The sequence below is a fragment of the Ahaetulla prasina genome, chromosome 1 (genome assembly GCF_028640845.1).
Source record: "Ahaetulla prasina isolate Xishuangbanna chromosome 1, ASM2864084v1, whole genome shotgun sequence".
Taxonomy (NCBI): domain Eukaryota; kingdom Metazoa; phylum Chordata; class Lepidosauria; order Squamata; family Colubridae; genus Ahaetulla; species Ahaetulla prasina.
This window is the reverse complement of record NC_080539.1, coordinates 96229552-96257376: the sequence shown is the minus strand read 5'-3', so window position 1 is coordinate 96257376 and position 27825 is coordinate 96229552. Positions and strand designations below refer to the sequence as shown.

General features: G+C 37.9%; 1 protein-coding gene across 9 annotated transcripts in view; it reads left to right on the top strand.

Annotated features, from left to right (window-relative positions):
- Positions 1-26090, top strand: part of ESR1 (estrogen receptor 1) — a 250072-nt gene extending 223982 nt beyond the window's left edge. For 8 of the 9 annotated variants that reach the window (XM_058169403.1, XM_058169428.1, XM_058169383.1 and 5 more), the window contains 4 exons: positions 4630-4768; positions 13096-13229; positions 18196-18379; positions 19449-22656. In XM_058169403.1, the coding sequence (XP_058025386.1) occupies positions 4630-4768; positions 13096-13229; positions 18196-18379; positions 19449-19683 (692 nt within the window). In that variant the 3' untranslated portion in view covers positions 19684-22656. Of the gene's footprint in view, positions 1-4629; positions 4769-13095; positions 13230-18195; positions 18380-19448; positions 22657-25084 lie in introns of those variants that run through there. The other variant, XM_058169437.1, reaches the window with a different exon arrangement.
- The last annotated feature ends 1735 nt before the right edge of the window (positions 26091-27825 follow it).

Genomic DNA, 27825 nt, shown 5'->3' with positions numbered 1-27825 from the left:
TACATAGGAGAGACCCACAACTTAGAAAATATATTATCTGCTCTAACATTTGAGAGATTAAAAGTACAGATTCGTATTTATGCCTCATTTGCAGGTCAGTAGTCAAACTGGAAAAGCCATTTCACGTGTACTGTTAATTTATTTCCCCCACTTCGACAGTTTTTCATAAGGCCCTGGTTTTGCCAATGGGCCTAGGCAGCCTAGGGAACCCAGAGTGGGATGGGCCCATCAAGTGGTTTGTTTGATTAACTGTCGTTGCCAGGGCAATGGGGGTAATTACTTTTTATTGTTTTATATTAGGTTTTTATGTTTGTAAGCTGTCTGGATTCACTGAAATGAGTTGAGTAACCACATACAATTTCTTAAATAAATAAACATTACCTTCATTTCTTTCCTTTTCCTTTTGCTTTAATTAAAACATCTTTATAACAACTTCATGTGTATTGATTATACATAATGATTTCCCATATAAATCTAACTTTTTCCAAACTGTTTTTTTCTTTTTCTTTGCAACCTTTCTAATGTTTTCATTTTTAAATATGGCTATTTCTCTTTTATTCTACTTTTCTTTAACCAAATAGTATATAAATTATGACCATCTGTACCTTGTAGATTATAAAAGCTATTAGAACCCCATGTACATAATATCTCTGCCCTTTTAAGACTGAGCACAAGAATCATCTACACCACACAGAAATATATGGGATTGTTTTCAAATATTGTTCATGTAGGATAATTAAACCTACCAAATCTTTTTAAATATCTTTTATGAATGCTACTAATTTGATAATTGATATTAAATTTTATACTACTGAATACATACATTATTTTACAAAACCACTGCACAATGATTTCACTGATGTTAATCTGAATTCAAAATTCAGTGAATACTTGCTATTTGTTTTATTACAGCTCATTGATTGAAGGGTTTGTTGTTGAATAGTTGCTGTACAATATGTGAAGAGTCATTTAATCTCTGTATGGAATTTCAATAATGTTTTCAAAATTCATACAGTTCATTTGCTATTTTCAGAAACTGGGCATTTCTTTAAATGGTATTTGTGTATTATTTATAGCTCTTTCTTGGTCAATCTCCCGCTCCCTACCATTCATAAGACCTTTGATCATATATACTTAGCATATTACTTTATTTACAACCACTCTGAAAATCTACTCTGTGTGGTTTTTCTGCCAACACACCACACGTGCAGCAATTTGGGACAAGTACATGGATGATCTATTATCATTAGGTTGAGATATAGTAAGATCTTTCATTTTGTTTTGGAGGAAGCTGAATGGAGTTTTGTTCATTTATGACTTAAACTGGCTTAGATCAGCACTGGCTGATATCTTCTGAAAGCAAAGAATGCCCGAATAGCTGTGCAAAAATATAACCAATCCCATATCAGAGGTGCTAGGAGTATTAGAATAAAGCCTCAAATTCAGTTCATTATGAATACATTGCAATTTCATTTAAATATGTTTTAAAAGATTGAAATATGAACAGGCACGTCTGATACCTCAAATATTTTAACTGGTAACTCTTTTGTTTCATCACTAACTGGTAATTGGTAGATTTTTGAATAACTAGTCTCCTTAAATGGCTGTTATTTCTCACATTGTCAATAATGTTAGTACTCTCTGGATATACTAGAAAACAGTATTTCAAAGAACGGGAAGAAGAAAAAGGAATACCTGTATTTTTATCTACATATACCAGAATGGACAGATTAGTTGAAACAATATTTCATCAGTTTAAGCTCCAATAGGAGAAGGAACAGTTCCTATCCTCAAGCAGAATGCTTTGTTTCCAGCTTCAGGAAGAAGACATATAGTTCTCAGATCTAATCAGAAGCATCCTGTTCCTAGTTCTAAGCAATCAATTGTAGAATGTAGAGTTTTAGCAATCAATAGCGCAACTAACTGCTTTGAGCAATCAATTACAGGTGTCCTATTAAACTTATAATTAGTATAATGTTCAAGTATAAACTACAGCAGAAATCTATACTAGACTTAGATATAGGAGATACTGTTGACTTGGCTACATTCTGGCTTACCTTTAAAGTTTTCTTTTTATTATCAAATAATGTAAGGATGGGCTATTTAGTGTCTCACATTAAATAGATTCTTTTTCTTTTTGCACAAACTTGTTTGTTCAGTTCTTGCATAGGTAGTCCTTGTTTAGTGATCACAGTTGGGACCAGCAACTTGGTCATTAAGCAAAGCGGTCACTAGTGAAACTGTAACTGTGCTTACGATCTTACTTCAGCTTTCTTTTGTTTTAAAGACCTGTGAAAATGTTTCATTGAAGTCCTAACTGCAAATTAAACTTATTAAACAAGGCATTTGCTAAACAAGGACTGTATGTACAACAGTTCTACCTTCATGGAGAATTAGCTTTTGTGGGGAAATATAGCAGTGCTCAAAATAATCCAACTTCTGCTCAGGACATAGAATACATGTATCTGTATTCTAGGTCCTGAGCATTTCTATGTCCGGATTATTTTTAATTCAAGCACCTGTGGATAGGATCTACCATGAATGTGAAATATATTCTTAATTGTGTTAAATCCAATACTTGGAGACCACTCAGTTCTTGTGGACATGGAGGGGTGCTACTAATCAGTGGTGGGTTTCAAATATTTTTACTACCAGTTCTTTGGGTGTGGCTTAGTGGGCGTGGCAGGGGAAGGATATTGTAAAATCTCCATTCCCTCCCCAATCTAGGCGAAGGTTACTGCAAAATCCCCATTTCTTCCTGATCAGCTGGGACTTGGGAGGCAGTCAAAATTTTTACTACCGGTTCTCCAGAACTGGTCAGAACCTGCTGAAACCCACCTCTGTTACTAGTGGAAAGCAAAACATTCCCTATGGATAAAATGTTGGCTGACTGAGGCCAAAAGAATTGAGAATTTAATGAGACAGAGAATGAATCTGAAAAAAAGTGTCTTAAAAAGTACCTTAAAAAGAGAAGGGTATAGATTTTTAGATTTAATATTAAGGAGCTAGTATTATACTGCATTCAGTGATAAATCAAGAGATGTTATGCAATAGGGAAATATGTCCATCATTTCATCTCTAAATTTCCTCTTTAAGAATATGAACAGGACATAGTGAATATTTTGTCTAAAAAAACCACTATCTTAGTACTAATAATGTAATCTTGTTAGGAAGTGGGCAGAGAGAAAGATTTTTTTTTAAATCATATTTTTCCTAGCTCAAAAATAAGGTTTTTTTGTGTTTTTTTTTTTATTACATTTATATCCCGCCCTTCTCCGAAGACTCAGGGCGGCTTACAGTGTATAAGGCAATAGTCTCATTCTATTTGTATATTTACAAAGTCAACTTATTGCCCCCCCAACAATCTGGGTCCTCATTTTACCTACCTTATAAAGGATGGAAGGCTGAGTCAACCTTGGGCCGGGCTTGAACCTGCAGTAATTGCAGGCAATTGTGTTCTAATAACAGGCTCCTTATAGCCTGAGCTATTCCGGCCCCTAGTTTTGATTGTCTAATAATAAAAGTCATAACTCCTGTAGTGTAAATGAATGTGTGCACATGCATACAAACATAATTCCACGTAGGGCACTTGCGTGTTAGCATATAATACACGCTTGATTCCAAATACATGGTTTAAGACATTAGAATGCTAAGTCATTGTAAAACATAATAGTTCTGAAATGTAAAAATACTATTATTCCACTACACATTTCATTTAGGATTCCATTATAAAAACAGGAACTTGCCTTATAATGTTTACATCATAACCATCGAAAGCGTGCAGAGAAGAGCAATAAAGATGATAAAGGGTCTGTAGGTGAAATCATATGATGAACAGTTGAGAGAGCTAGGTATGTTTAGCCTATCAACAAGAAAGATTAAGGAAAACATAACTGTCTTCCACTACTTGAAGGGCTATCACAGAGAAGAACGGATCGACTTATTCTCCAAAGCACAGGAGGTCAAGACAAATAGTAATGGATGGAAGTTTGTTAAAGAGAAACCCAACCTAGAAGTAAGGAGACATTTTCTGATCATGAGAACAATTAATCAGTTGAATAGCTTGCCGCTCAAGAGTTGTGGATTCTTCATCACTGGAGGTTTCCAAAAATAGATGGACAATCATTTGATTGGTATGGCATAAGTTCTCCTGCCTTGAACAGGGGGTTGGACTGAAAGACCTCTGAGATCCTTTCCAACTCTATGATTCTGTGATAATATAAGTAGTGGGTTCCAATTACCTTCGCTACCGGTTCGGAAATGTGCACATGCAGAGATGATGACATCCATGATGACATCCAGGTGGGTGGGTGGAGCCTCCCACCGCCGCCCCTACTGCCACTGCTGGTTCGCCCAAACCAGGGCCAACCGGTAGAAACCCACCGCTGGATAACATGTATGATTTATTTCTCTACTTTTTTAAAGGACAGAAAAGCAACAACTTGTCAAATTACCAGTCTTGTCCATATATATATTTATGAATTATTTGCTTCCCCTGATTTTCATTTTGATCCATGAACCTGGTGCAATTGAATGAGTCAACCAAAGCTTTGCAGTTTGGCACAGACCTCATAATTCTCATAAATTGTTCTCTTTACTGAACAAATCCTGCCTTTCCATTTTTTTTAGGCTTTGTGGACTTAACACTCCATGATCAAGTTCATCTACTAGAATGTGCCTGGTTAGAGATATTGATGATTGGTCTAGTGTGGAGATCTGTGGAGCATCCAGGAAAGCTGCTGTTTGCCCCCAACTTATTGTTGGACAGGTTGGTCTGCAATTTGGTAATACTATTGCTGTTGTTATAAATGCCATGCTATGCAATATAATTGCAACCATTTTGACCTTCTATCCATTTTGCTACTGGTGAGATCCTATAGCCAAAAGGAGAGAAGGGTTACTGTAATAAAAAGAAAAAACACCTGCTAAAATATGCAAGCCTCTTAAACTCCTTTGTAATAACTCTTTTTGGGAACAGTAAATCGCTTCTTACATTTATATTTTTGTTTTGTGGCAGGGTTTTCAGATTCACTTTCTATGAACTGATGAACTTTCTTGTTTTATGCATCACGAAGTGTTATATAGGATAATTGTACAATGGGTCTAGTTTTATTTTGAGTCTATACATTGTATCTTTATTTTTATGTACTATCTTTCTGAGGAAGCTGTAAACTGCCCATAGCGTATTGGTATGGGCAGCCGTAATATTTAAATAATTAGGATTAGTTTGCCTATTACGTATTCTCATACCTTTGACTTGTTATTATTTGATTATTAGTGCCAGCAAAGGCAGTTGTCAACTATACTCGGAGTGGTTTTGTATGCTTCCGCCTCTTTATCATGTGACTTTTGAAAAACCTTTGACATTTTGTAATGTTTTATAATGGTTGTTGGCCATAATAAAGTTGAAATTTCAAGTTTCATATATATATTGCAGTAGTGGTTCTAAACTCAGGGTCTCTTGAACTGTAGGAATACTAATGCTGATGGGAAGGGGGGAAATTAGCCAATCCTCTGTCTCAACCATTCTCAGCACTTCAGTGGTTAAGTCTTTCAAGGCAGTTTACAACCAATATTAAAAGATACAAATTTTGAGTTTATGTGGCATAAAGCAATTTGATAGCTAAGGAATTCAATACGATTCATAAAACATAATACTAATAAACATCTTGCGATTCAAAACTATAAAAATTCCAATTAAAATAATCAAGAAAATGAGGTTCCCAGGTCTTAAAAACTAATATTGTTTAAAATGTTATTTACAAGAAGACTCCACTGCAGAGATCAAAAGCAGCTAAGAAGAAGGTTCAAACCCCAGAGAAAATTTACTCTGGGTATGAAGTATAAGATTCTGAGCAAAGATAGGATTTTTGACTTGGAAGTGCAGCAACAATACATTACTTGTTACATATTTTAAAGCCATTTCTCTGTGTTGCCAGTACTCAAAGACTTGCAAGCAAGAAAAAAAAATGTCTCCCATGTTTTTTCTCTTTTGACAATACCCTTTTCCCCATTACTACAAATGATCTAAATTATGAGTCAGGAGCCATTATTCTATTCTGTGAATTTTTTTTTTGAAAAGTTCCAACTCAGAAATTATTATAAAAATTACCGCCTAATAGTCTTAATTTTCCCCATCCAGCATGTTATGTAAAACATAACATGATGGATTTATGTAAAAATATAAATGGTTTTATGTGGATGTCTAAAAGGAAAGTTTAAAAGGCCATCCATCGGTCTGTCAGCTGCCTTGTTATGAAAATAGGAGATTTGTCCTTGAACTTCACTTGGCAATATTTGATATGTTGAAAACACCACCTGCTTGGTGAAAAGAATTCACCACCTAAGAACAATCATTTGCAAGGATATTTTTGTTAGAAAAATTACAGCATAAACTGTTTATTGCTCTGAGATTTGTTTCTTCTGTGAAACGTGCTGAGCCTTTATTTCATGTATTTTATCTGTTCATTATCTTGATTGCGACTCTTCCTTCTGTACCTAAAGGTGATTTCTACTGCTCATTACAGCTGCCATGATGTATATGGGTAAGGGGCCACTTCCCATGAAGGGCAAGACAACAACCATATTGCATGGATTCAAAGGAATGTAATTTTGGGTGAAAGAGCCTTTATAATCAGTTCTTCCTCAGAATTACCCCTTGATAAGTTAGTCATTCATATGATACCCTAGGAAAGTCAAATGTTTTTGATGATTACTATGAAATATTATCTGATAATTTTAAATGTAAGCTGTGGCTTATGAGAACTTACACCATAATAAATTTGTCTAGTCTGTAACCAGGATTGGCACTATAGATTTAATTTTAATGGAACCTAAGTTTGTGGAGAACAGAATGAATAGAAAGAACTTTTCATCTGGAGTATCTAGGTCAATGTCTGAAGCAGATTTCTGGAGCAGCAAATCTAATTGAAATCAGTGCAACTTACTGTTGTGCAAATAGAGTTATGATTGCATTGTTACTTAGCCAACAATATTTCATCCTTCTGCTTTTGGATCACTACCTGATAATTGGACTGAAATATATTCCTGAAATAATATTGTCTACTAGTGAAATAGTAGTTATATGAAAGACAGTAAGGCAGGAGAGAGAACAGAAATATTTATTTTTTCAGGAAAAATTAAACCTTGCCTAACTTTCCATTGAGATGTTTTTTTCCCCTGTGTGTATTGGCACTGAAAACAAGGTATAATGCTTTTTAAAAAAAAAAAATGAAGACTAAGTTCATATTCAGACTGCAGTTCTTCAGGACACTAAACAAGAACTAAGCAATATTGATTACAGGGATGTTTATTTTTGAGTAAACATGATATTATGGTCAGAATTATATTCTATTGGCTGTTTAACATGAAGAAAAATATTGATTTTAAAAAACTCAAGGCTATTAATTTTCCATTTGCCCAAACTCTGACCAGCGATACCAATTCTTCAGGAATCAATGTATAAGAAGTCCACTTCCTACCTTGACTTTGTTCCAAGTTGCTATTTTAGATTTTGAGGCAATTTTGTTGAGGATTATTTATAAAGCATCATTCAGTAAAAACAAAATAGAGTGATATTGATGAGAACAATATGAGAAACACTTGCCAGAAGGCAGTATTTTTTAATGCTGATGATATGTTGTGATGGACCACCCATCCCTTGACACCAACTGCCACATGTTTGCCTCATTTCTAAAGGAAATATTTTTGTCAGCAATAACCAGGCTTAGCCTCTAACGATGGAATAGCAATTTACCGTCTCTATGGAAAGAAAAACTGGACTGTTTTGACTAGTGCCTCAATTCTACAGTTTTTTAAAAAAAATTATCAGATTAAATAAATTATCGATCCAACCTGCCATTTCTCTCTCGGCAATTTTTGTTTTCTTTCATGCTTTAGTGTAGTTGAACCTACTCCCTACCTTCCATGATGATACCCTTAATTTATGCCAAAAGTTGCTATATATTTCACTGAAAACTTGCTACCCTGATTTACAACAGGGAGATTGCAGTGATTCATCCCATTAATGAAATATTATCTTTTCCCACCCTGGTGCCTTCTGGATGTGTGGGGATTAGTGTTCCTAGAATTCCCAGCCAATCAGAATATTGGCCAGTATGGTTGGGAAATTTGGAAACTCAGCACATCTGGAATGTACCAGCTAGCAGGTCTGTTCAAGATTACTCCAAGAAAATATTTACAGCAACACCATGTTAAGTCATGAAGAGAACTGAAGGCTCCATAATGCAGTGCTGTTCATCAGTAATAATCTCCTACCTACCATTTCCCATCTAATCAGGTGCATTGATTTGTTTCTGTGTAAATGATCCTGCAATCATAGAAAAACATTACAGTGCTATGTAATCCTTATCCTTAAACACTTTTATGGAGACTCATTGGGTGTGATCTTAGAAGTCAGTTAGTCCCACTTCTTGGTCATTGCAAGATCTACCACAGAGCTTCTGTTTGAAATTCTCCAGGGAAGGAGAGCTTACCACCTCAAGTGGGAGTCCAATCTGCCAGGTGACAACTCATACACTCTGGATGTTCTTTTCTCCCCATATTGGCCCTGAACCAATTTTGTTGTAGTTTAAGCCACTGTATCTAGGGCAGGGCTGTCCAACCTTGGCAGCTTTGCTGGCTGGGGAATTCTGGGATTTGAAGTCCACCAGGCTTAAAGTTGCCAAGGTTGGAGAGCCCTGATCTAGGGCAATCAAGAAGTTCCATCTTCTATGTGATAACCCCTTAAACTGCTCCATCAGTTAGTTCTTCTGTCAGTTAAACATATATTGTATTAAAAAATCTTTTTACCATTGATAGGGCTAGATAACAAGGCCTTCATTATATACATAGCCCTCCTCTGAATTGGATGCAGCAAGTGGGATCTGTCTAGGAAAGAATAGGGTGGAACAATTCCTCTATTCTGTGCTCTTGATAATGGTATTCAAAATAGCATTGGTCTTTTTAGCAATTGCATCATATTGCTGGATCATATTGAACTTGCTAACCAAAACACCCAGATCTCTTTCACATGCACTCTTTGCAAAGCCTGTTTTCCCCCGCCCAACCTATAACTTAGGGTTTTAGTTTTTCATATCTAGAAGGCAGAATTTTATAGGTATATTTTTAAATGCCAGTGATTGCCAGTCTAGATCAGTGGTGGGTTTAAAAATTTTTTACTACTGGTTCTGTGGGTGTGGCTTGGTGGGTGTGGCATGGCTTGGTGGGTGTGACTTGGTGGGCACGGCAGGGGAAGGTTACTGCAAAAATCCCCATTTCCTCCTGATCAGCTGGGAATTAGGAGGCAGAGAATAGATGGGGCAGGGCCAGTCAGAGGTGGTATTTACTGGTTCTCCGAACTATTCACAATTTCTGCTACCAGCTCTCCAGAACTGGTCAGAACCTGCTGAAACCCACCTCTGATCTAGATGCTTTTGAATCTTCTTTTTTCTTTTTCTACCGTATTAGCCACTTCTCCCAGCTGGGTGTCATCTGCAAACTGGATAAAAGTCCCAGGAATTCTCTTACCTAGACCGTTGATAACATATTCATCTCTGTTATTTTTGAGCTTTTTAACTTTGTAAGATGTCTGACTGACCCTAACTCATGTTTTTCTAACATAATGCCAACATTATCATATGCTAATAAATTGTTGTTTGCATAGATTAATCACATTATACCATACTTATTTTTCCCTCTAAAACATTTAGATTTTTATGAAGACTGATTCATTTTTAAATCTATATATATTCATAAAAGCAAATTTCTCATAGTCAAATCAAAAGACTTAGGACTTTCTAGAGAAGAATGGAGTGAGAATGTATCTGTAGCTTCCAACAATTCCACTGGATTTAGGCAAAAGCTTAGAGAATTAAAAAGATAGAGAAGTGACTATCACTGCTCTGTTAATATATTTATCTGCCCAGCCATGGTTAGTTGGATTAGAGACTTGGATAAATTGATCTACTATTTACACAGTATTTGAGAACATCAAATACAATACATCTCATATTATTTCACATCAGTTTTCTTGGTGCTGTAAATCTACCTCATTATGCTGCCTGTATAGAAAGATACTAATTGCAGTCTCTCAAGACTATATCCACCTATGGATACATACATACATACATAGATACATACCCATGGACCACCTGAGTCATTTATAGCAGGGTTCTCCAACCTTGGCAACTTTAAGACTTGTGGACTTCAACTCCCAGAGCTCCTCAGCCAGCAAAGCTTCTGGGAGTTGAAGTCCACAAGTCTTAAAAGTTGCCAAGGTTGGAGACCCCTGATTTATAGGACTGCATGCAACTTCAGCATGCATTTGTATCCTCCTTCTACTCTAAAATCATGCTACTGAAGTTTGTTGATAAGATGGTCACTTTGAGGGGGTGCCCTAGATTCAGGCTGTTCTGACGAGGTTTGGATGCTTTAAAGTGGGAATGGGAGATGTTTGCCTTCCAGAGGCCTCCTGCTTTAAAGTATCACCCTTGCCCCTAATTCCAACTCTAAAATGTCTCCAAATCTTAAAAGGACACCGTATTGCTAATTTAATTTCTTAATGTAAAGAAGAGAATGAATATGCTCTCCCATTTACCAACAGCTTATTAGGAAAATGAAAACAGCATGGGGGAAGAGAGATTTTATTTGAACCATTTAATTTGGGATGAGCTGTCCATATGAACTGCCAAAGAAATAAAACTAGACTGTATCAGTTCTTGTGGCAAGGAAACAACTGCCATCATTGTAGATCACTTTCTACAAAATCTCATGCTTCCTCTCCCTGCTCCCTGTTTAGTCTCTGAGATAATATTTGCTATCCCAATATTGGCAGGAATGTGGAAATTGCTACTGTCGCTATTGGATTTGGAACTTGGAATTGCAGCTAAAACCCTTTTTGCAGAAAGAGGTCTGCAAGTCTACTGATTTTTCTCCATGTTTTTTTTTTTTTTTTGCTTTTGAAAACAATTAGCATTGCTTAATATTTTTATTTAAATTGTATTTGCCACTTTTGTAGCACAAGACAATGCAAATACTCCCAAGAGGAGAACCTCATTATCATGATGGGTGGGCAGCATCTCACTGAACCCAGTTCCAAGTAGCTTCCACATAGGCCCAAAAACTACATGCTTGTCCGCAATATATTTGAAAGCCCAGTGAAGTCAATCTTTCCTTTTGCAGAATTTGAAATCTTGAATTTGCTGGTAGTCTGGCTTCCCAGTTGGTGAGAAGTCTTGCCACTTAGCTTCTGAAACGAAGGCATCCATTACTCTCTTCATTTTGGGACCAGAGTCACAGGGAAACCCTCACCCCCACCCGGAACAGTAACCCTCCTTTTGCAACTGGCTGATCCCCCTCTGAAAAGTAGAGGAAATCGAATGAATCACTGTCAATTTCACACATGAAATTGATACATCTAGGCTTGCCTGCATTTAGGAAGAATTGCAAGAATTTGAAAGCAGTGAAAGCCACCAATCCTAAATTAACCCAATCTCTGATCCTAACAGCAACAAACAGCTGGGCGTGGCAGTATAATAAAAATCATCTTGTTGCAAAATTGCTGACATGCATCTTTTTAACTAGACCTTAAGGGGATAGGCAAGGCAGAGCACCGATTAAATGCTTTCAGGGACACCCCCCCCCCCATTCTTCTGTCCATCCAATTGAAGGAATTATATTGTTCTTTGTTCTCAGGCACCCAAGTTGGCAAAAGTGAATCTATTCAGGGATCAGACTCACATTGCTTTTGAGAGATCAGGGAGTGAAAAACCATAATCCAATTCCCTGGATACTGGATGATACAGACATAGCACGATCTCTGTCCTTTGGATCAGGAGTCTCCAACCTTCGCAACTTTAAGCCTGGCGGACTTCAACTCCCAGAATTCTGGAAGTTCTGGAAGTTGAAGTCTGCCAGGCTTAAAGTTGCCAAGGTTGGAGACCCCTGCTTTGGGTCATATTTTGCAGAATTTCTATACCGTTTACCAGAATAAGGCCTAGTTGTAAGACTCAATAGAAACGTTGCCACTCCCTGAAGCAGCAGAAACACCTTCCAAAGGGATTGATTTACTTTAAGGATTGTTTTCAGTCTTTAAAAAAATGTACTTTTTTCAGGAACATTAAGATATTGGCTGACTACTTACTTGAATATTTGCTCAGAAGTCTAAGCAGCAGTCATAAATAATTGCTGTTAATCATCCCCACTTTTTTTTGGAAAGAAACTATTTGTAAAACTTCTCTAACCACACACTTAAAATATGTCCATTTACTTTTGTATAAGAAAATGCCTTCAGTCACTTGGATGAAATATCTGCCTCTGACTGTATGATGTGATTTACCATCTCACAGTGGGTATTGTGTTGAGACATCACCAAACAGGCCTCCTTAGAAATTTTTGAACCAAGATTTGAAAGCTATGCAAAAGAGGAAAGCTAACTAATACAAGACATGTGGCTGAAACTCTTTTTAAGCAATCTTCTACCTCTGGCAATCTATAAGAACATTTTTTTTTTTAAAAATTGAATTTTTGAGAATTAAAAATCATGCGGCTTTATCACAGCTATATGTTGAAAGGCTTTGCAATGACTGTAAATTTCCAGCCTTGTCTTGTAGACAGGATAGTTGGAGGAAAAAGTATCTGATAGTTTCTACAGCAGTGGGCTATTTATGTTTAGAATAAGAAGAGTAGGTAATAAGTCAAACATTAAATTGGTGTTATTTGTATAGATGTTATTCAGCGTTTGGAATTTTGAAATGAAAATGGAATTTTCTCAACTACATGTATTTGGATTACAGTATTGGAATCAAGGGAATTTAAAATGATTGGTTGCATTTATGAATTGCTTGCTTGTATACACCATTCCATTGTTTTCTGTAATCTAGTATTTATCTTACCCAACATCTGTATCCAAATTCAAATGTTAGCATGGGAATGGTTATGAATGAACTGGGACGGGGAGGTGGCTGAGGAATTCTGGGAGTTGAAGTCCACAAGTCTTAAAGTTGTCAAGTTTGGAGACTCCTGCCATGGACAATGGCACATGGCCATTTCAGCTCTCTTTGTTGAACACTCATGCACACGCATTTGTTCTTGCAGGAATCAAGGAAAGTGCGTTGAAGGCATGGTAGAAATATTTGACATGCTGCTGGCCACTTCTTCTCGCTTTCGAATGATGAACGTCCAGGGGGAAGAATTTGTATGCCTTAAATCTATCATCCTACTCAATTCTGGTAAGTGAGACATGTGTCTTTAAAGTTACAACTGAGCCTAATAGATGACTTATTCCAGGAGAAGGATAGAAAAATGTAATTATTTTTTTCTTGGATATCTCAGTGGCTTTAGATATCACCAACCATTGTATCCTTCCTGGCATTATTAGGTGGCACCATATTATAGGGCATTCTTATTTGGAAGATTGATTCCAGAAGATGGTTCTGTGAAGGTCCTTTGATCCCTGGCATTCTGCTATGGACCTGTCAAGTTTCTGTTCTATTTCTCTGTCCTTTTATCATTGATACAATATATAGGTTGTCCTCAACTTACAACCACAACTGTGCACAAAATTTCTGTTGCTAAGTGAGATAGTTGTTAAGTGAACTTTGTCTCATTTTACGATCTTTCTTGCAACAATTCTTAAATAAATCACTGCAGTTGTCAAGTTAGTAACAAGGCTGTTACGTTAATCTGGCTTCCCCATTGACTTTATTTGTCAGAAGGTCACAAAACCTTCTGGGACTCTGGGACACTGCAACCATCATAAATATGAGCCAGTTACCAAACATCCAAATTTTGATCATTTGACCCTGGGGTGGGATGCTGCAATGGTCATTAGTGTGAAAAATGGTCATAAGTCACTTTTTTCACTGCCGTTGTAACTTCAAACAGTCACTAAAAGAATGACTGTAACTGTCACTACCTCTATATGTCTGAGGAGATTACCTGAAGTGTGAAAGAGAGCAAAGGAATTTCTAAGCTGTTGACCTTATTTGTGGCTTGTCTTTGACATAGTAGCATGGACAGTGGCTACTGTAGTTCAGGTATTCAAGAATGGAAAGTTTTGTATTCTCTCCTCTTCCTCACTGCCACCCATGCTCCATGAAAAACACTCCATGTACATTTTTGGGCTGTTCTGAACAAAATAGGAAATCCCATAGAGACAACTGAAGGAAGAAACGATTTTTCTTCTGTGTAATTCTTTGATTGTTGTTAGTACAGTGACTTGTCTTTGGAGCCAAGACAATGTTTTGTAAAACCATCTTATTTTAGAGTAACAATACTCAAAAAAATGTGTTTTGTATACTGCATTCTTGGGATGGCACGATGGCTAGCAGTTAAGATGGTGGACTTGTCAGTTGGAAAGCCAGGAGCCCAGGTTTGAGACCCAAATGCCATGCAATGGGGTGAATTCCTGTTTCAGCCTCAGCTCCTGCCAACCTAGCAGTTCGAAAGCATGCAAATGCGACTAGATAAATAGGTACCACTTTGGTGGGCAGGTAACAGCATTCTATGGTGTCATGCTGGCCACATGACTGCAGTAATATCTTTAGACAGTGCTGGCTCAATGGCCTTGAAATGGAAATGAGCACCATCCCCTATAGTCGGCAACGACTAGAGAGTAAAATTCACAGGGACTCCCATAGTACATTCTTACCTCCAAGTCCATCTTATTAGGATAGTAACTGGCCCTTATTGTTTACAACTAACACTTTGATGTTAGGTGCTTACAGGATAGCATGTTATTCATTTTTGTTGAGTGTCATTTTATTCTCATTAGCCTACTCTCTGTGGATTGAAACTTCTGTAGTCAAAGCAACCAACAACACAAGTTATTGTGGCATCAGCATTCTGAACAGATTATGCAGAAAGTACTTCTGTTTTCGTAGAAAGCAAAACCAAACCAAACCAAACCACCATTAATATATACAAAATAGGATAGCAATGCTAATGTTAAATAAGAACAAGATACAGAACTGTGAAGCATACTTTATTTTAGCAACTGATTGAAGAGGAAGATTTGTTAGAAGACAATACAGCATTCACAGCAGTTATTGTGATTAAGAAAATCAAGAGCAAGAGGCAGAAAATGAACTTTGAATGGCTATCTCTGACTAAGACAATCAAAAGCAACATAGCACCACTTCAGTTAAATTACCTTATAGCCAGGCTAATTATCATATTATTATTGTAAACTCATAAAAAAGCAGGATTAAATCCAACATACAATTATCATGTATAATGCATAATATATTTACTGTATCTTAAATGTCCATAACACAGTCCCCACAGTCCCAAGTGAAACAAACTCTATAGATCTATACAATGGTGAAATCCTTCGTGGGTTGCCACTGGTTCACTTCCCGCGCATGTGCGCTGCGTGTCAAGCGCACACTGCACGTGTGCATATCCACAGTGCACCAAATGCATGCTGCACACGGGTGCATGTGCAGTGTGCACCAAATGCATGCTGCATGAGCGCGCATGTGCAGTGCACACCAAACGCATGCTTTGTGTGGAAAAAGGAGCCATTTGAAGGTAAGTAGAACAGCGAGGGGGGGAGCAGCTGTACTGCGTGATTTAGATTCGCATGATTTCATGCTTTCTAGTGAATCTAAATTGCACGGCACAGCTAATCGTCGGAAATACCGGTTCAGACAAACCGGTAGCTTTTTTTTACTACCAGTCCGCCCAAGTTTTTATTACTATCAGTTCACCCGAACCGGAGTGAACTGGTAGCATTACAATTAATGTCTTGTGAAGGTCAATACAATTCATCACCTATGTATTTTGACCAGGGATGAAATTCAGTTCGCTACCAGTTTGCAAATGTGAGCACGTATACCCCCTCCACGCATGCACAGAGGCTTCTATGCATGCATAGAGGATCAAAAATGGGACGTGATGATGTCTGGGCAAGTGGATCAGCACTACCGGTTTGCCTGAGACGGATAGAACTGGCTGAATTTCACCACTGATTTTGACTTGCCCAGTCCTGTCCAACTAAAAATTGGGGAAAGAGAGCTGGAAGAGATCTGGCAAACATGGGGTACATATTAAAATGGGTTAAATGTGGTGGATCCCAAACTGTATATGGCAGGTTTTTACACATATACTCTGCAATTCAAGACAACACAAGTGGAATTTCCCCAGGTATTAAGACAACAGCTTACTTCTTGATATAAGGGCATAATCAAGATGTCATTTCAGTAACAAACATGATGTTGATTACTATACATAAATACTGCCCATTTAATTACATAAAGTAATCTTTTTCATAAAAACAAAATGTCATATTTATTAAATGTGTTTGCTGCCCATCTCATTTTAAAGTGACTCTGCAACATAACATTGGACTCTTCTGAGTGCCATGCCTTATAGCTATAAGCAAGATACTCAGCCCAAAATAAATACTTTATACTGAGAAGCTTTATAACTATTGTATTTTGCACTAGATTTAAGTCTCCAGTAGGATGTTCTTTGCACTTGATTATCATGTGTCCACAGAAGTAACTTTCTTTAGAATGGAGCTTTTGAAACCAGGAAATAAGGTCAGAAAATTAAACCAAAGCCCTAAGTTTATGTATTCTTCAAATTGTTTGCTTTAGAGAAAAGGCATAAAAAACGAACATGCATATACTCAGCACTTAGACTGATGGCACTAAGAACTTGGCTTCTAGTCTGCTCCCTCCTATATTGTGAAAGGGATGGACTGACTTTTATAGGAATTCTCTGGAGTTAATGTGTTTCAGCTTGTAGTTCAAGCACCCAGCTGCAAAGTCTGAGCTATACAGCCAGAATACTGATGATCTGATAAAGGGGCATGTAGCCTGTGACAATGTGACTTTCTTATTGTGAGAGTGATCAATGTTTATGTTAGGTTGTCTCTTTTCTTTCTGTTCCTTTTTGTGTGTGTGTGTGTGCTCTGAATAAAAGGCTTGTTGTTTCAAAAATGACCATTTCTGAAAGAGGGCTTTGTTACCATAATGGCCATCATGATGCAGAAACTTATGATTAACTTAATCATGATTTATTCACTTTGTTGAGCCATAGGCTGATCATTTGTGATTCAATATGACAGACTGACGTACCAGTAAGTCACATAAGGATGTTATTTCCTATGGAGCGCTTTAAAGTCCTATGGCAAGATTGTGCCATCTTTGAATTGTAAGCCTCCCAGAGTCATTTACCGAGATGGGCAGCTTTAGAAATCAAGCAAACAAACAAATAAATACATCTTACCACAAAATGTTTTGATCAGTGCTCAACTTCTAGGCTTGCTAATAGTCATACATTTATTTTCTTCTATTGTATATGTGTATGTCAGGATCAGAACCTCAATTCAAATTATATAATTTTTGTATAATATTTTTATGTTAAATCATTTTTTTCAAGTTTGTTGTGTTTTGTTTTCATTTATTTAGCTCACTAAGAGTTTGAGAAAATTTTATCTAAGCTGGTGCCCTCCAGATATGTCTGGATTCAGGCTTCCAGAACTCCAGAAGCTGTTGTCCCATCTCATCTGGCAGGCACCAGGTTGAGGAAGGTTGCCTTGAACATTTGTTCCTTTCTTCCTATTGAGAAGGATGACTCATTGACTTTTTTGAGTCTTACTCTCAGATACAGGTATACAAAATTAAGCTTCTGTCTGTAGTACCTTCCTCGTCTAACCTCCTGAAGGTGAGCACAGTGTGCTGGTCAGCTATGCTAATATGTATTCTATGTTTAAAAAACAACAACAACTTTCTAACAGATAAATTGCACTTCGGTAATAATCAGCTTACCTTGTCACTCATTTCTTTTTTGACTGCCAACTACATGTTTTAGCCATAGAACAGCATTTAAAGTTGCTAATTGACAGGACGGCCCATTGGGACCCCATCAAAAAGCTTATCGTACTTCCCCCAAGGTTCAAATACGTGGGTAGTAAGAAAGACTGCCACATTTGTAGCTAAAGCCATTCAATTGAGAGTTATCTATCTAGATCAGATTGTGATCAGCGTACTATGGGATGATCTTACCTAATTATTTAAATGAATATTTTTATATTACCATATTGTTTTATCATTTTATATAATGTATGTTCATTAGATTAATCAATAAATCTGCTATAATATACTGATAATGCTAGGCATCCTCTTCTCTCCTCTAATTCTCCTCTCCTCTCCTCTCCTCTCCTCTAATTCTTCTCTACTCCCACAGGGATCTACACATTTCTTTCTAGCACCTTGAAATCCCTGGAGGAAAAAGAGCATATCCATCGTGTTCTGGATAAGATTACTGACACTTTGATGCATTTAATGGCCAAATCTGGTCTTTCCCAACAGCAGCAACATAGGCGCTTGGCTCAGCTCCTCCTCATCCTTTCCCACATCAGGCACATGAGGTGAGTGGTTTCCAAGCGGGCATTAGCACATGGCTGCTTGGTGCTGTCTTCTGTGTAAAAGAGACCACTTCCTGAAATTTACTATTATGGTTAAACTTAAGGGAATGATAAGAGTCATGGGAAAATTGACAGTACAAGGTAAACTTTGCCAATGTTTAAATTCCCTTGAGAGCCACTAGAATGCTGGAAATCATTTAAACTTCAGCATTCGTTTGCGCTGCAAATGGCAAAGGGAGGTGTGTCAGATGTTCTCAAGTTTTATTTGCTCTTGGCCTCAGTTACTTTGGATAGTGCAATGGTAAATGTGCTAGTTTTATTATGACAGCCAAATGTACTTCATGTTACACTTCTGTCATTGCATTCTTTTGTTTGTTGTATGTTTTCAATTTATTCATTCATTCCGGATCCATCTAATATACAGTGTCCAAGTATTTTCAAATGCACTATAAAGGTCAAATGGGATTAGAAAATTCTGTGTTTGTTTTAAAAAGTGCTATAGTACCTTTGTTCCTAAAATGGGGTACTAATCTGAGGTTTGCAGATGACTCCTTTGGCCTGATTCTTTCTCTCTGGAGTACTATCTCCCTCCGTTGAAATTTGTACAGTTCCCTCCCCAGTGAATTCCAGAAGTCTTTGAATTCCTGTTATTCTCCCAGGTTTGGGGTAGGTTTTTTTTTTTTTTTTTACATTTATATCCCGCTCTTCTCCGAAGACTCAGGGCGGCTTACAGGGTGTGTGTTGAGCTCCTGTTGGGTGTTTTATTTTGAATTTTTTTCCTGGATGTGCATGGTTCTTTTTTTATAATTTAAACTGTCAGTCACTGGAGTAATCTGTAAATGGATGGACCCTAAATTTAATTAATTAAATGAATAAATTCTCCATAGTCAGGTTGCTGATTTTCCAGTATAATCCACAATCTATGTTTTACTGCCCCACTTAGACAGGCTAGTCATCAATATATTTGAACATGCTTTGCATCATTCAAAACAAATCCCCAAACAAGAGTAGAGTCAAACTTAGAATCTCTTGGGATAATGGTATTTAATTTTATTTTTATGTGAACCTCTAGCAATAAAGGGATGGAGCACCTCTATAACATGAAGTGCAAGAATGTGGTCCCACTTTACGATTTATTGCTGGAAATGCTGGATGCTCACCGTCTGCATGCTCCTGCAGCTAGGAACACGCCCCACAATGAAGAGGAGATTTCAAACCAGCTGGCCATGGCACCTGCTTCAATGCATTCCTTACCTCCCTGCTATGTGAACAAACAGGAAGATGAACCTGTGCAAGAAGCAGTCTGAATTTAGATTACCAACAGCCTACAGGATTCTGAGCATCCCATCAAAAAACGCCAGGCTTAGATGAACTGGTATCATGTCTAAGCACTCCAATACTCAATGATCACTGGTGATTTCCAAAACAATGACGGTCAACTTCATTAATGGCAGAACATTCATAATTTTGGACATAATAAGTGGTTTTATAAACAAAAAAAGTGTGTTTGTGTTAGTAAAACACAAGCCTGAGGATTTCTGTACTCTGTTTGCTGGTATCATATAGAGAAATTGGATGATCTTTGGTTTTTAAATCAATTGGGCAAAAATCCCAGCTGAGTTGAGTAGATGATGTTTACATTTAATGTTTATTGGCTGTTTGGTGGATACAAGAAAAGTATACCAACCAGAGACAGTATACAAAGCAATGGTGATTAAGACTAAGATTTGGTTAGACTCCCATTTAAAAAAAAAATTTAAGAGAAAAGAGAAGGGAAAATATGAATTTAAGATTTCCTTGTTGGGATTCATTCCTTTCAGTGACACATATACAATATTCAAATAGATTAATCTTTCCCCTCAAACTTTGTAGAATGGTCCAGTTTATTTCAGCAAAAAAATCCCCTCAGTTAACTTGTTAAGATAAGTGTGAGATGCTAAACTCTTGGGGTATCCCCAGGGGGGATGGCTCAGCCCTAAAGAGCTTACCATAGTAAAGATAAACAGGTGGACTGAAAATTAATATTATCATTTTTAAAAACTGGCATAACTCAATTCATTGGCCTGCCAAATTCACAATGAGGGTCCAAACGTAACAGATGTCTCCCCTTATCCATTGGAGGGTGAATTTCTGTGCTAACCATTACAAAAGCTAATAGACCATAGCCCAATTAAAATATGAAATTGTATCAATTAATTGTGAATCACCTAAGGACCTCTATCTGAAAATATAATTGATCAGTTTATACATAGTACACCATCTACTTCATACCTTAACTGACAGGTCACATAAGAACTGTGAACACCCAACTGATCAGGTGAAAAATTATGTCCGTGCTGCCAACTACCAGGAATGGAATGGTCTGCCCATTCTACTTGTTCGCTTTCCACTGGAGGTAACTTTGTGGGAGAGCTGCACCTGCACATATTTAGGTGGTATCTGAAAATAACTTTCAGAAAATTCCAGGTCTATTCAATCCAATCAGCGCTCCACAATAGGAAAGTCATCTGTCTCCTTGAGAAAGGTCCTGGATTTGCATGTGATGCTCCCCAGTATCTGCCAAAGCAACAGAGTCCCAAAGGTGCTTTTTCAAGAGGCAACTGGACTTTCCGGGTTTTTCTTTGAAGACGTTTTGCTTCTCAGACAACTCCTTCCATTCCCCAGCATCCAGACAAGAGCTGAAGGAGCTTCTTGGATGAGAAGCGAAACCTCTTCAAAAAAACAAAACGAAACCAGAAAGTTCAGTTGCCTCTTGAAAAAAAGCACCTTTGGGACAACCATGATCTGGATGACTGAGAATCTCTATACACAAAACAACAGAGCCTTATGTTGAGTCATAACTGGTGGCAAGAGAACAACGAAGAAAGGACAAGAACGTTTTGCAATGCAGCTGAGATCACATCCTGTCCTTTGGGTCCTACACATATTGACACCTTCCAAAGCGAAACGCACACATCCAGGGCAGGGCAGGTCAAAATCTACAAATGATCGACAGCAACCACTTTTGTTAAAATGTATTCCCTTCCCAAATATATGCCTAAATGTTGTGGATCTCCTCTTGTTTTTATAGTGCTCTTGCCAACACATCTAGCCTGAACTTCGTTGCTAATGGCCTTGCTTTTTATTAATAGCATAAAGTACCTATTTTCAAAACAGAAAAAGAACAAAAATCAATGGTCCTGCTTTGACATTTGATATGAAGTGCCTTGCCAAAAATGGGTACAGTTGTATCCTTTGAAATAAGACAAAATGCCCACACTGTATATATGCTGTATATACAATATATTACATTGTCCATATTATATTGTAATATATTGCATGATCTATTAACAACAAAAGGAGTTCTTGTAAGGCCATAATCAAAGAATGCAAATTTATATCCAGCCTTTTACTGCAAATCTAGATATTTTTAACTGGGAGTTTATCCCCACAGAAGCTGTTGGACATACAGTACTTCTGAATAGACAAGCATAGGATCAGGCTACAGTAATATAATTCAGTATTTCTATTTTTATAAAGGGAAACACTTTTGCTATTTTTCTACTGGTTCCTTAAGGGTAGAAAGATTTCATTGTATTTGTTGCTTTGGTTGCCCACCCGACCCAACCCTCCGGGCCCCAATTCACTTCTGCTGGATTGGAACTTCCATCTAAGACCTAGAAAGAATGCTTGGAAGCTTTCCTTCCCATCCAAGTGAATGGTGAACTTTTCAAGTACAGGACTACAATAGGTCCTTTGTACGCCAATTAGGTAGACTTCTGAGTAGATATATGTAACCGTAACTCAGTTTCTGTCTATCCTCACACAGTGCAAAGGATTAAAATTGGCCTCAGTCTATTTAAGGAACCTACACTACATCCATTTTCCTAACAAACCTTGATTTTGCCTTGACATTAACAGGCAAAAGGGATGCAAATAAGGAAGCCAGAAATGGCAAGGGATAGGACTAGGCCCTTAGCACGGGAAGAAGTTTTTAGTTTTAATGCCAGCATACCTGGGACAGGTCCGGCTTGGGAATTGAAATCGCTTTTTGTTAAATGTGTGAAACTTAAGAAAAATATCTAGTTGTCATTATTGTTAGTTTGCTGGAAGCATTGTATTATCCTTATTGCTATTGTTTGTTGAAAGCACCTTACTGAATGCAGTGTGTGTGTTTCTGTGCATATAATACACACATGCAAAGCTCACCTATCAGACAACTGAATGTAGCTCTTCTATATAACCAGACGACAGGTTAAAATACAACAAAACCACAAGAAAAAAAAAACCCTTTTCAGTTATCTTCTCTCATATGCAATCAGGTGTGCCTAAGGCTTAGCGATTGTTAAAAATCATTATTGCATATCAATCAAATTTAATATTCTTGAGAGACAAGACAGTCTTCACTTGGTTTAGGAGTAAACACCAAAAACAAACAAACCTTGTCCTTCAACAAAGGACTTTCATGGCAGCTAATTCTGCTTTTTGTCCACATCCAAAGGACATTGCCTCAAATGTGTTCCTAATACCCTGTTTTCCCCAAAATAAGACATCCTGTTGTGTCTGCGCCCTCCCCGAGCCGGGCCTCCTGCCAGAAAGTGACTTGGAGCCGGGCCTCCTGCCAGAAAGTGACTTGGAAAGTGAGGGGGAAGGGCCGTCAGGACTTACCTCGGGAGCACCAGCTTCCCTGGCTCAGCTCCAGGAGCCAGAGGCAGGCCAGGTGGAAGAGATAACGAGGCCTCCATCCCCTGACTCTTTCCCCCCCCAGGCCACGCCTTCAGACCCAGCTGATGGCAATCAGGCTTGGTTGAACCCTAGGTTTCGTAGGCAGGAGAGGAGGGAGCAACAGAAGCAGGGGTGGGGCAGACCTAGGAAGTGCTGAGTCATGGAGCCACACCCCACAGGATATAAAGGCAGCACGAGCTGCTGTGCCTCTTCGTAGCAGGCAAATCAACTGATTAACTAAGAGCTGAAGTTTGTTCCTGGGTGACTCATCAGCGTCAAGGGAGATAACAAAGACACTTGGCATACGCTCGCTATTTTGCTGCCAGGGCTGATAGTTCTGGCTAATTAAGCCATCACTCGGATGGAGGCGAAGGAGGACAGAACACATCCCCTGATAATAAACCCAATCGGGCTTTGGAGTGCATGGCAATAAGGCCAATCGCTTATTTCAAGGTTCAAAAAAATATAAGACAGGGTCTTATTTTCGGGAAAACATGGTAGTAGGCAAATATGGGTTTGCAACCCACCTTGCTAGCTGGGAAATTCTGGGAGTTGAAATCCACAAGTCTTAAAGTTGCCGAAGTTGGACACCTCTGATTTAGAGGCTCAAAGAAGAAAAGAGGGAGCTTTAAATGTTTATTCGGGCTTTTATAAGAGTGATTTTTCTGTGTGCAAAACCTTTCTTTAAATTTGAGTGCCACTGTGGATTCTAGCTCAGGCCGATTTCCTGCCAACCATCTCTACTGCCTCCAGCCCTCCTCTTTTGGGGCACTGCAGGATGTACTGACACAAAGTAAGTGTCAAGTTCTGGTCTCCTCTGGTCAAGTTCCCATTACTCGCAACACATCTATAAAAAGATTGATCACTGATTCCTGGATGAAGAGACTTAGTTATGAATTGTGCCCTTCAGTGAAACGGCAACAGCCATTCTGCTTTTTCAGCCACATATACATCTGTAATTTTGGGGACTAGTGAGAATTCTTCACCATGAAGGAATCTCAGTGAGAGGCAAATAGGGAGAGAACACAAATTAACAGCTGCAATCCCATGCAGGATTTTCTCTGCTCTTTAAGCCCTTGTGACAAGATTGCCCTCTGTTTTGCGCAAATAAGACAGTCCCTCCCATGATTGTCCTCTTAGGCTCGGGCTAAGAAACATTCAACTTTTGTGATGTTTTGATATTCAGATGGACACAGATTAAGTTCCTAAGCAGCTGTGGAACCAGAGTACAAATATAAGATTACCAGTTGTCTGGCAAAAGGAGGGCATGTCTTCAGGTCCTCTGCCTGGCAGGCACAGCCTTAAAAAGCAAATATCGTTGGCTTTTTGAGTATCTACAAACTATCACTTCTTGAGCAGCTTTTCTCCGGAGTGCAGCACTCCCCTAACGAGTGCTAACAGCAACTTAACAAGCTCCACACTGTGACCTTGACTAATACCGTCCTGCTGGTTTGGCTGCTATCTGAAACTGACAAGACCTTAATCAGTTACTAGCACATTCTGCAATTGAAAAAGTAGTCTTTCTGATGTTGGAAAAATATTTTCATATACTTGTACATGTAGGCTTAAGCTTTTTGGGCTCCCCCCCCCCTGTAATTTTTGTCACAGATGCCATGAAAGTGAAACAATTAACCTTATTTGTCCTCATTCAGCTTTCTGATAACCCTATACAACAAAGCCTCTGCTTCTCTGTGAAAAAAATGGCAATCATTGTGAGGGTTCCTTGTGAGACCAACTTTTTGAAATCAATCATGTTTGCTATGATTTCAGAAGGTGGACAAAACCGAATTGCCATATCCTTCCTGCCCTGAAAATCAGGATTCAGCGCCACTGAAAATCAGCTATGCCTTTATCGTATATATCACAGCCTTATTAATCACCCTGAACTGAAATGTGCATTCCTATTTACATCAAACAATGCATCCATCTGGTTTAAAAGGCACCTCAATAAGCATTGCAGTGTCTTCATTCACACAGTGGTCCTGTGCCCAACTCTTGCTGGATATTGGTGCTAGTGTTTGCCATATGTTTTGGTGTGAACCTGAGCCTTCGTTTTATACACATGTTCTTAATGCTATTGCTTTTAACACCTAAGCTAGAAGCCAACTGTTTGGCCAGTGGACTTTTGGATCTCAAGCTATATTTTTTTGCAGAATCAGTCAAATGAATCAATTGTTCTGCCTTGCAAACTCGCTCTTCTGAAAGCTCTTTTCAAATGCACTGTGGCTTCATAATGTGATCCTTCAGATCTGAAGTGAGCACTAGTCAAGATCTGAACTTCATGCAATGCCTTTAAGCTATCAGCCTAACATTGTTGAAGTATAATTGTCATATAAACCTTGGAGGTACCAAAAATACTTTTAATGCTTTTAATTCAATTCTGGATGTAATTCGGTCTTGAATGATGTTTTGTAAACAATTGTTGCCTTTTGAGGGACTTTACAATTTTGCACTGTCCTGGATAGATTTTTGTAATGAACCTATTCGTTTTGCATTCAGATGTGCCTGAATTTATATGCTGCCATGCTGCCAATCTGTCTTTAGTAGGAATGTTATTCTGCAATGCACCTTTTAAAACAAAGCTGTTTGCTCCTCAATCTTGAAGTGCCCGCTGGATTATGATAAACATTAATAGTCAAAAGATGCTAGTTAGAAAATAAACCCAACAGGCTACTTTATGCCACATTATTGTACTTTTTTTTTTTAAATGAAGCTTTGTGCACTACATTACCTTTTCATTGTAAAGTTTTCCCTTTATTATGAGGCTCGTGTGCCATAATGTATTTGTTGAATTATTCTGCTCTTTTGCTAAAGCACATAATAGCATAATTGGTGTATCTGTTTTGTTAGAGTTGTTTCGTTAAATGGAAAAAAAAGGTTTAATCCTTTTTTTGTTTCTTTTTTTGCACATTTGAAAGAATGTTACAAACAGCTTTTTAAAAAAATCAGCAGGATACCTGATCTGTCAAGATTTTCTCAGCTTTGATGTTGAAATAAAAAAGTGAATTACATCATTGGGATATGTCGATGGATTTCTTAAATTTATCTCGGAGGGTGTTAAATCACTTAACTTACATTTGTCTTACACTTACATTTGTCTCATTTATCTGTAGTTTGCATTTATTTCTCTTTGAATCGAAAGTAATGTTATAGAATGCTTAATGATGTGAAGAAAAGAACAGGCAACAAACAAACAAACAAACAAACAATAATTAAAACAGAATGAAGAAAAATTCCAATGGCTTTAAAGTGTAGATAAAAACTTGAAATTTATCCTCTTAAAGCAGATTTGTTAAATATACAACCTTGGGCTGATTTCAATCAAAAACTCTAATCACCCCCTAGTTACTCACATCAAGACCACACTGCTCATTCTTCATCTGTCCCTTACTCCATCAGTAAGTGCAACAACAAATTGCAGCACTCCTAAAATTTAGAAGCACAGTTCAGGATTGGAGGTCTTTAGGAGTTCAGATATGTACCAGTTTCAAGTGAGTTTCTTCTCCTTGGTCAGAAGTTGAGTTCTTGGATTAACTGACAACATGTTAAAGTGAGGCATATCCTAATTTTAACCTTTGTGCATGCAGGCTTAAGACGTTTTGCTAATATTGAGGAGATTAACATTATTCCTGAAGGGGTTAAATTTAGGGTGTCTATAATATTGATCCCGGATGGTTCTGGTATAGTTGAATGATGCTTTCCAAATCAGATAATTAGGCAAGAGCACACAATCTTTTCATAGCTTTACTTGGATTATTTCAAAGGGATCAGAAGCATCCTTCATGGTAGAAAATTGCTTTTTAGGATGGTCCCATCCCCCCCATTAATATTACATCTGGGACAGAAGAAAAATGGGAAGAAGAAAACAAATCCCATTTTAGACTAAATATTACTATTAGTGATGCATTTATTGCTTGTCTTATGGTACCCTAGCCATACACGCAACAATATTTTGTTTTCAGATGCTATACCAACATAGTCATTAGTAAATTCCAGATCAGTTAATGAAGGGGAGGGCATTTTAGGAGAGAAATCGGGGCAAGGAGATGAGATAAATTGTCTTAAAATTAACTAAAATTTATATTGAAGCTATTAACGAATAAATTTAATACATACATTAAAAAATTAACCATGGCCTGGGAGGATATGAATGCAAGTCGATTAACACCCGAAGTATACTTTTTCTGTAGCCCTTCATACCTTGATCAGTTCCCCTTCATTATGGTATCCTGCTGGCATGAATACAGAGGATTGTTCAGGTGACAGGCACACGATGTGGGGAGTGTTAGAAATTAGCAGGCTGCATGTATATTACTCAGATTAGCTTGTCAAGGCAGTTTGCAGTCACAAAACCCTCAGCAAACAGGAAGATTATGTCAATTCACACAAGTGATCATAAATCCAGCTGAAAAAGGCCTTACAGTTCAATTAGTCCCTCCTTTGGGTAAGGGCCGTACATTCGGAGCTGCTTTCCAATATGAAAAACGAACTGTGGTGCAGTTTGTATTCTGCAGTTAGCATAGCAGGTCGTGAAAGGCCTGTTATTCAAAGCCAAGGTTCTTGTGCATCATTTCTCACTTTCTCGGGCCGAGCAGACAAAAATTCAAAGAATTCTGAGGCAAGGTGCAATTTGGGTTGCCTTGATGAAATAAATCCAACCATTCACAACAACTATGCTCAGTGCATACCATCAGTGCCTTCACCCCCCCACTTCTCCTCATTGTCGTCTTCATGGATACTTCAAC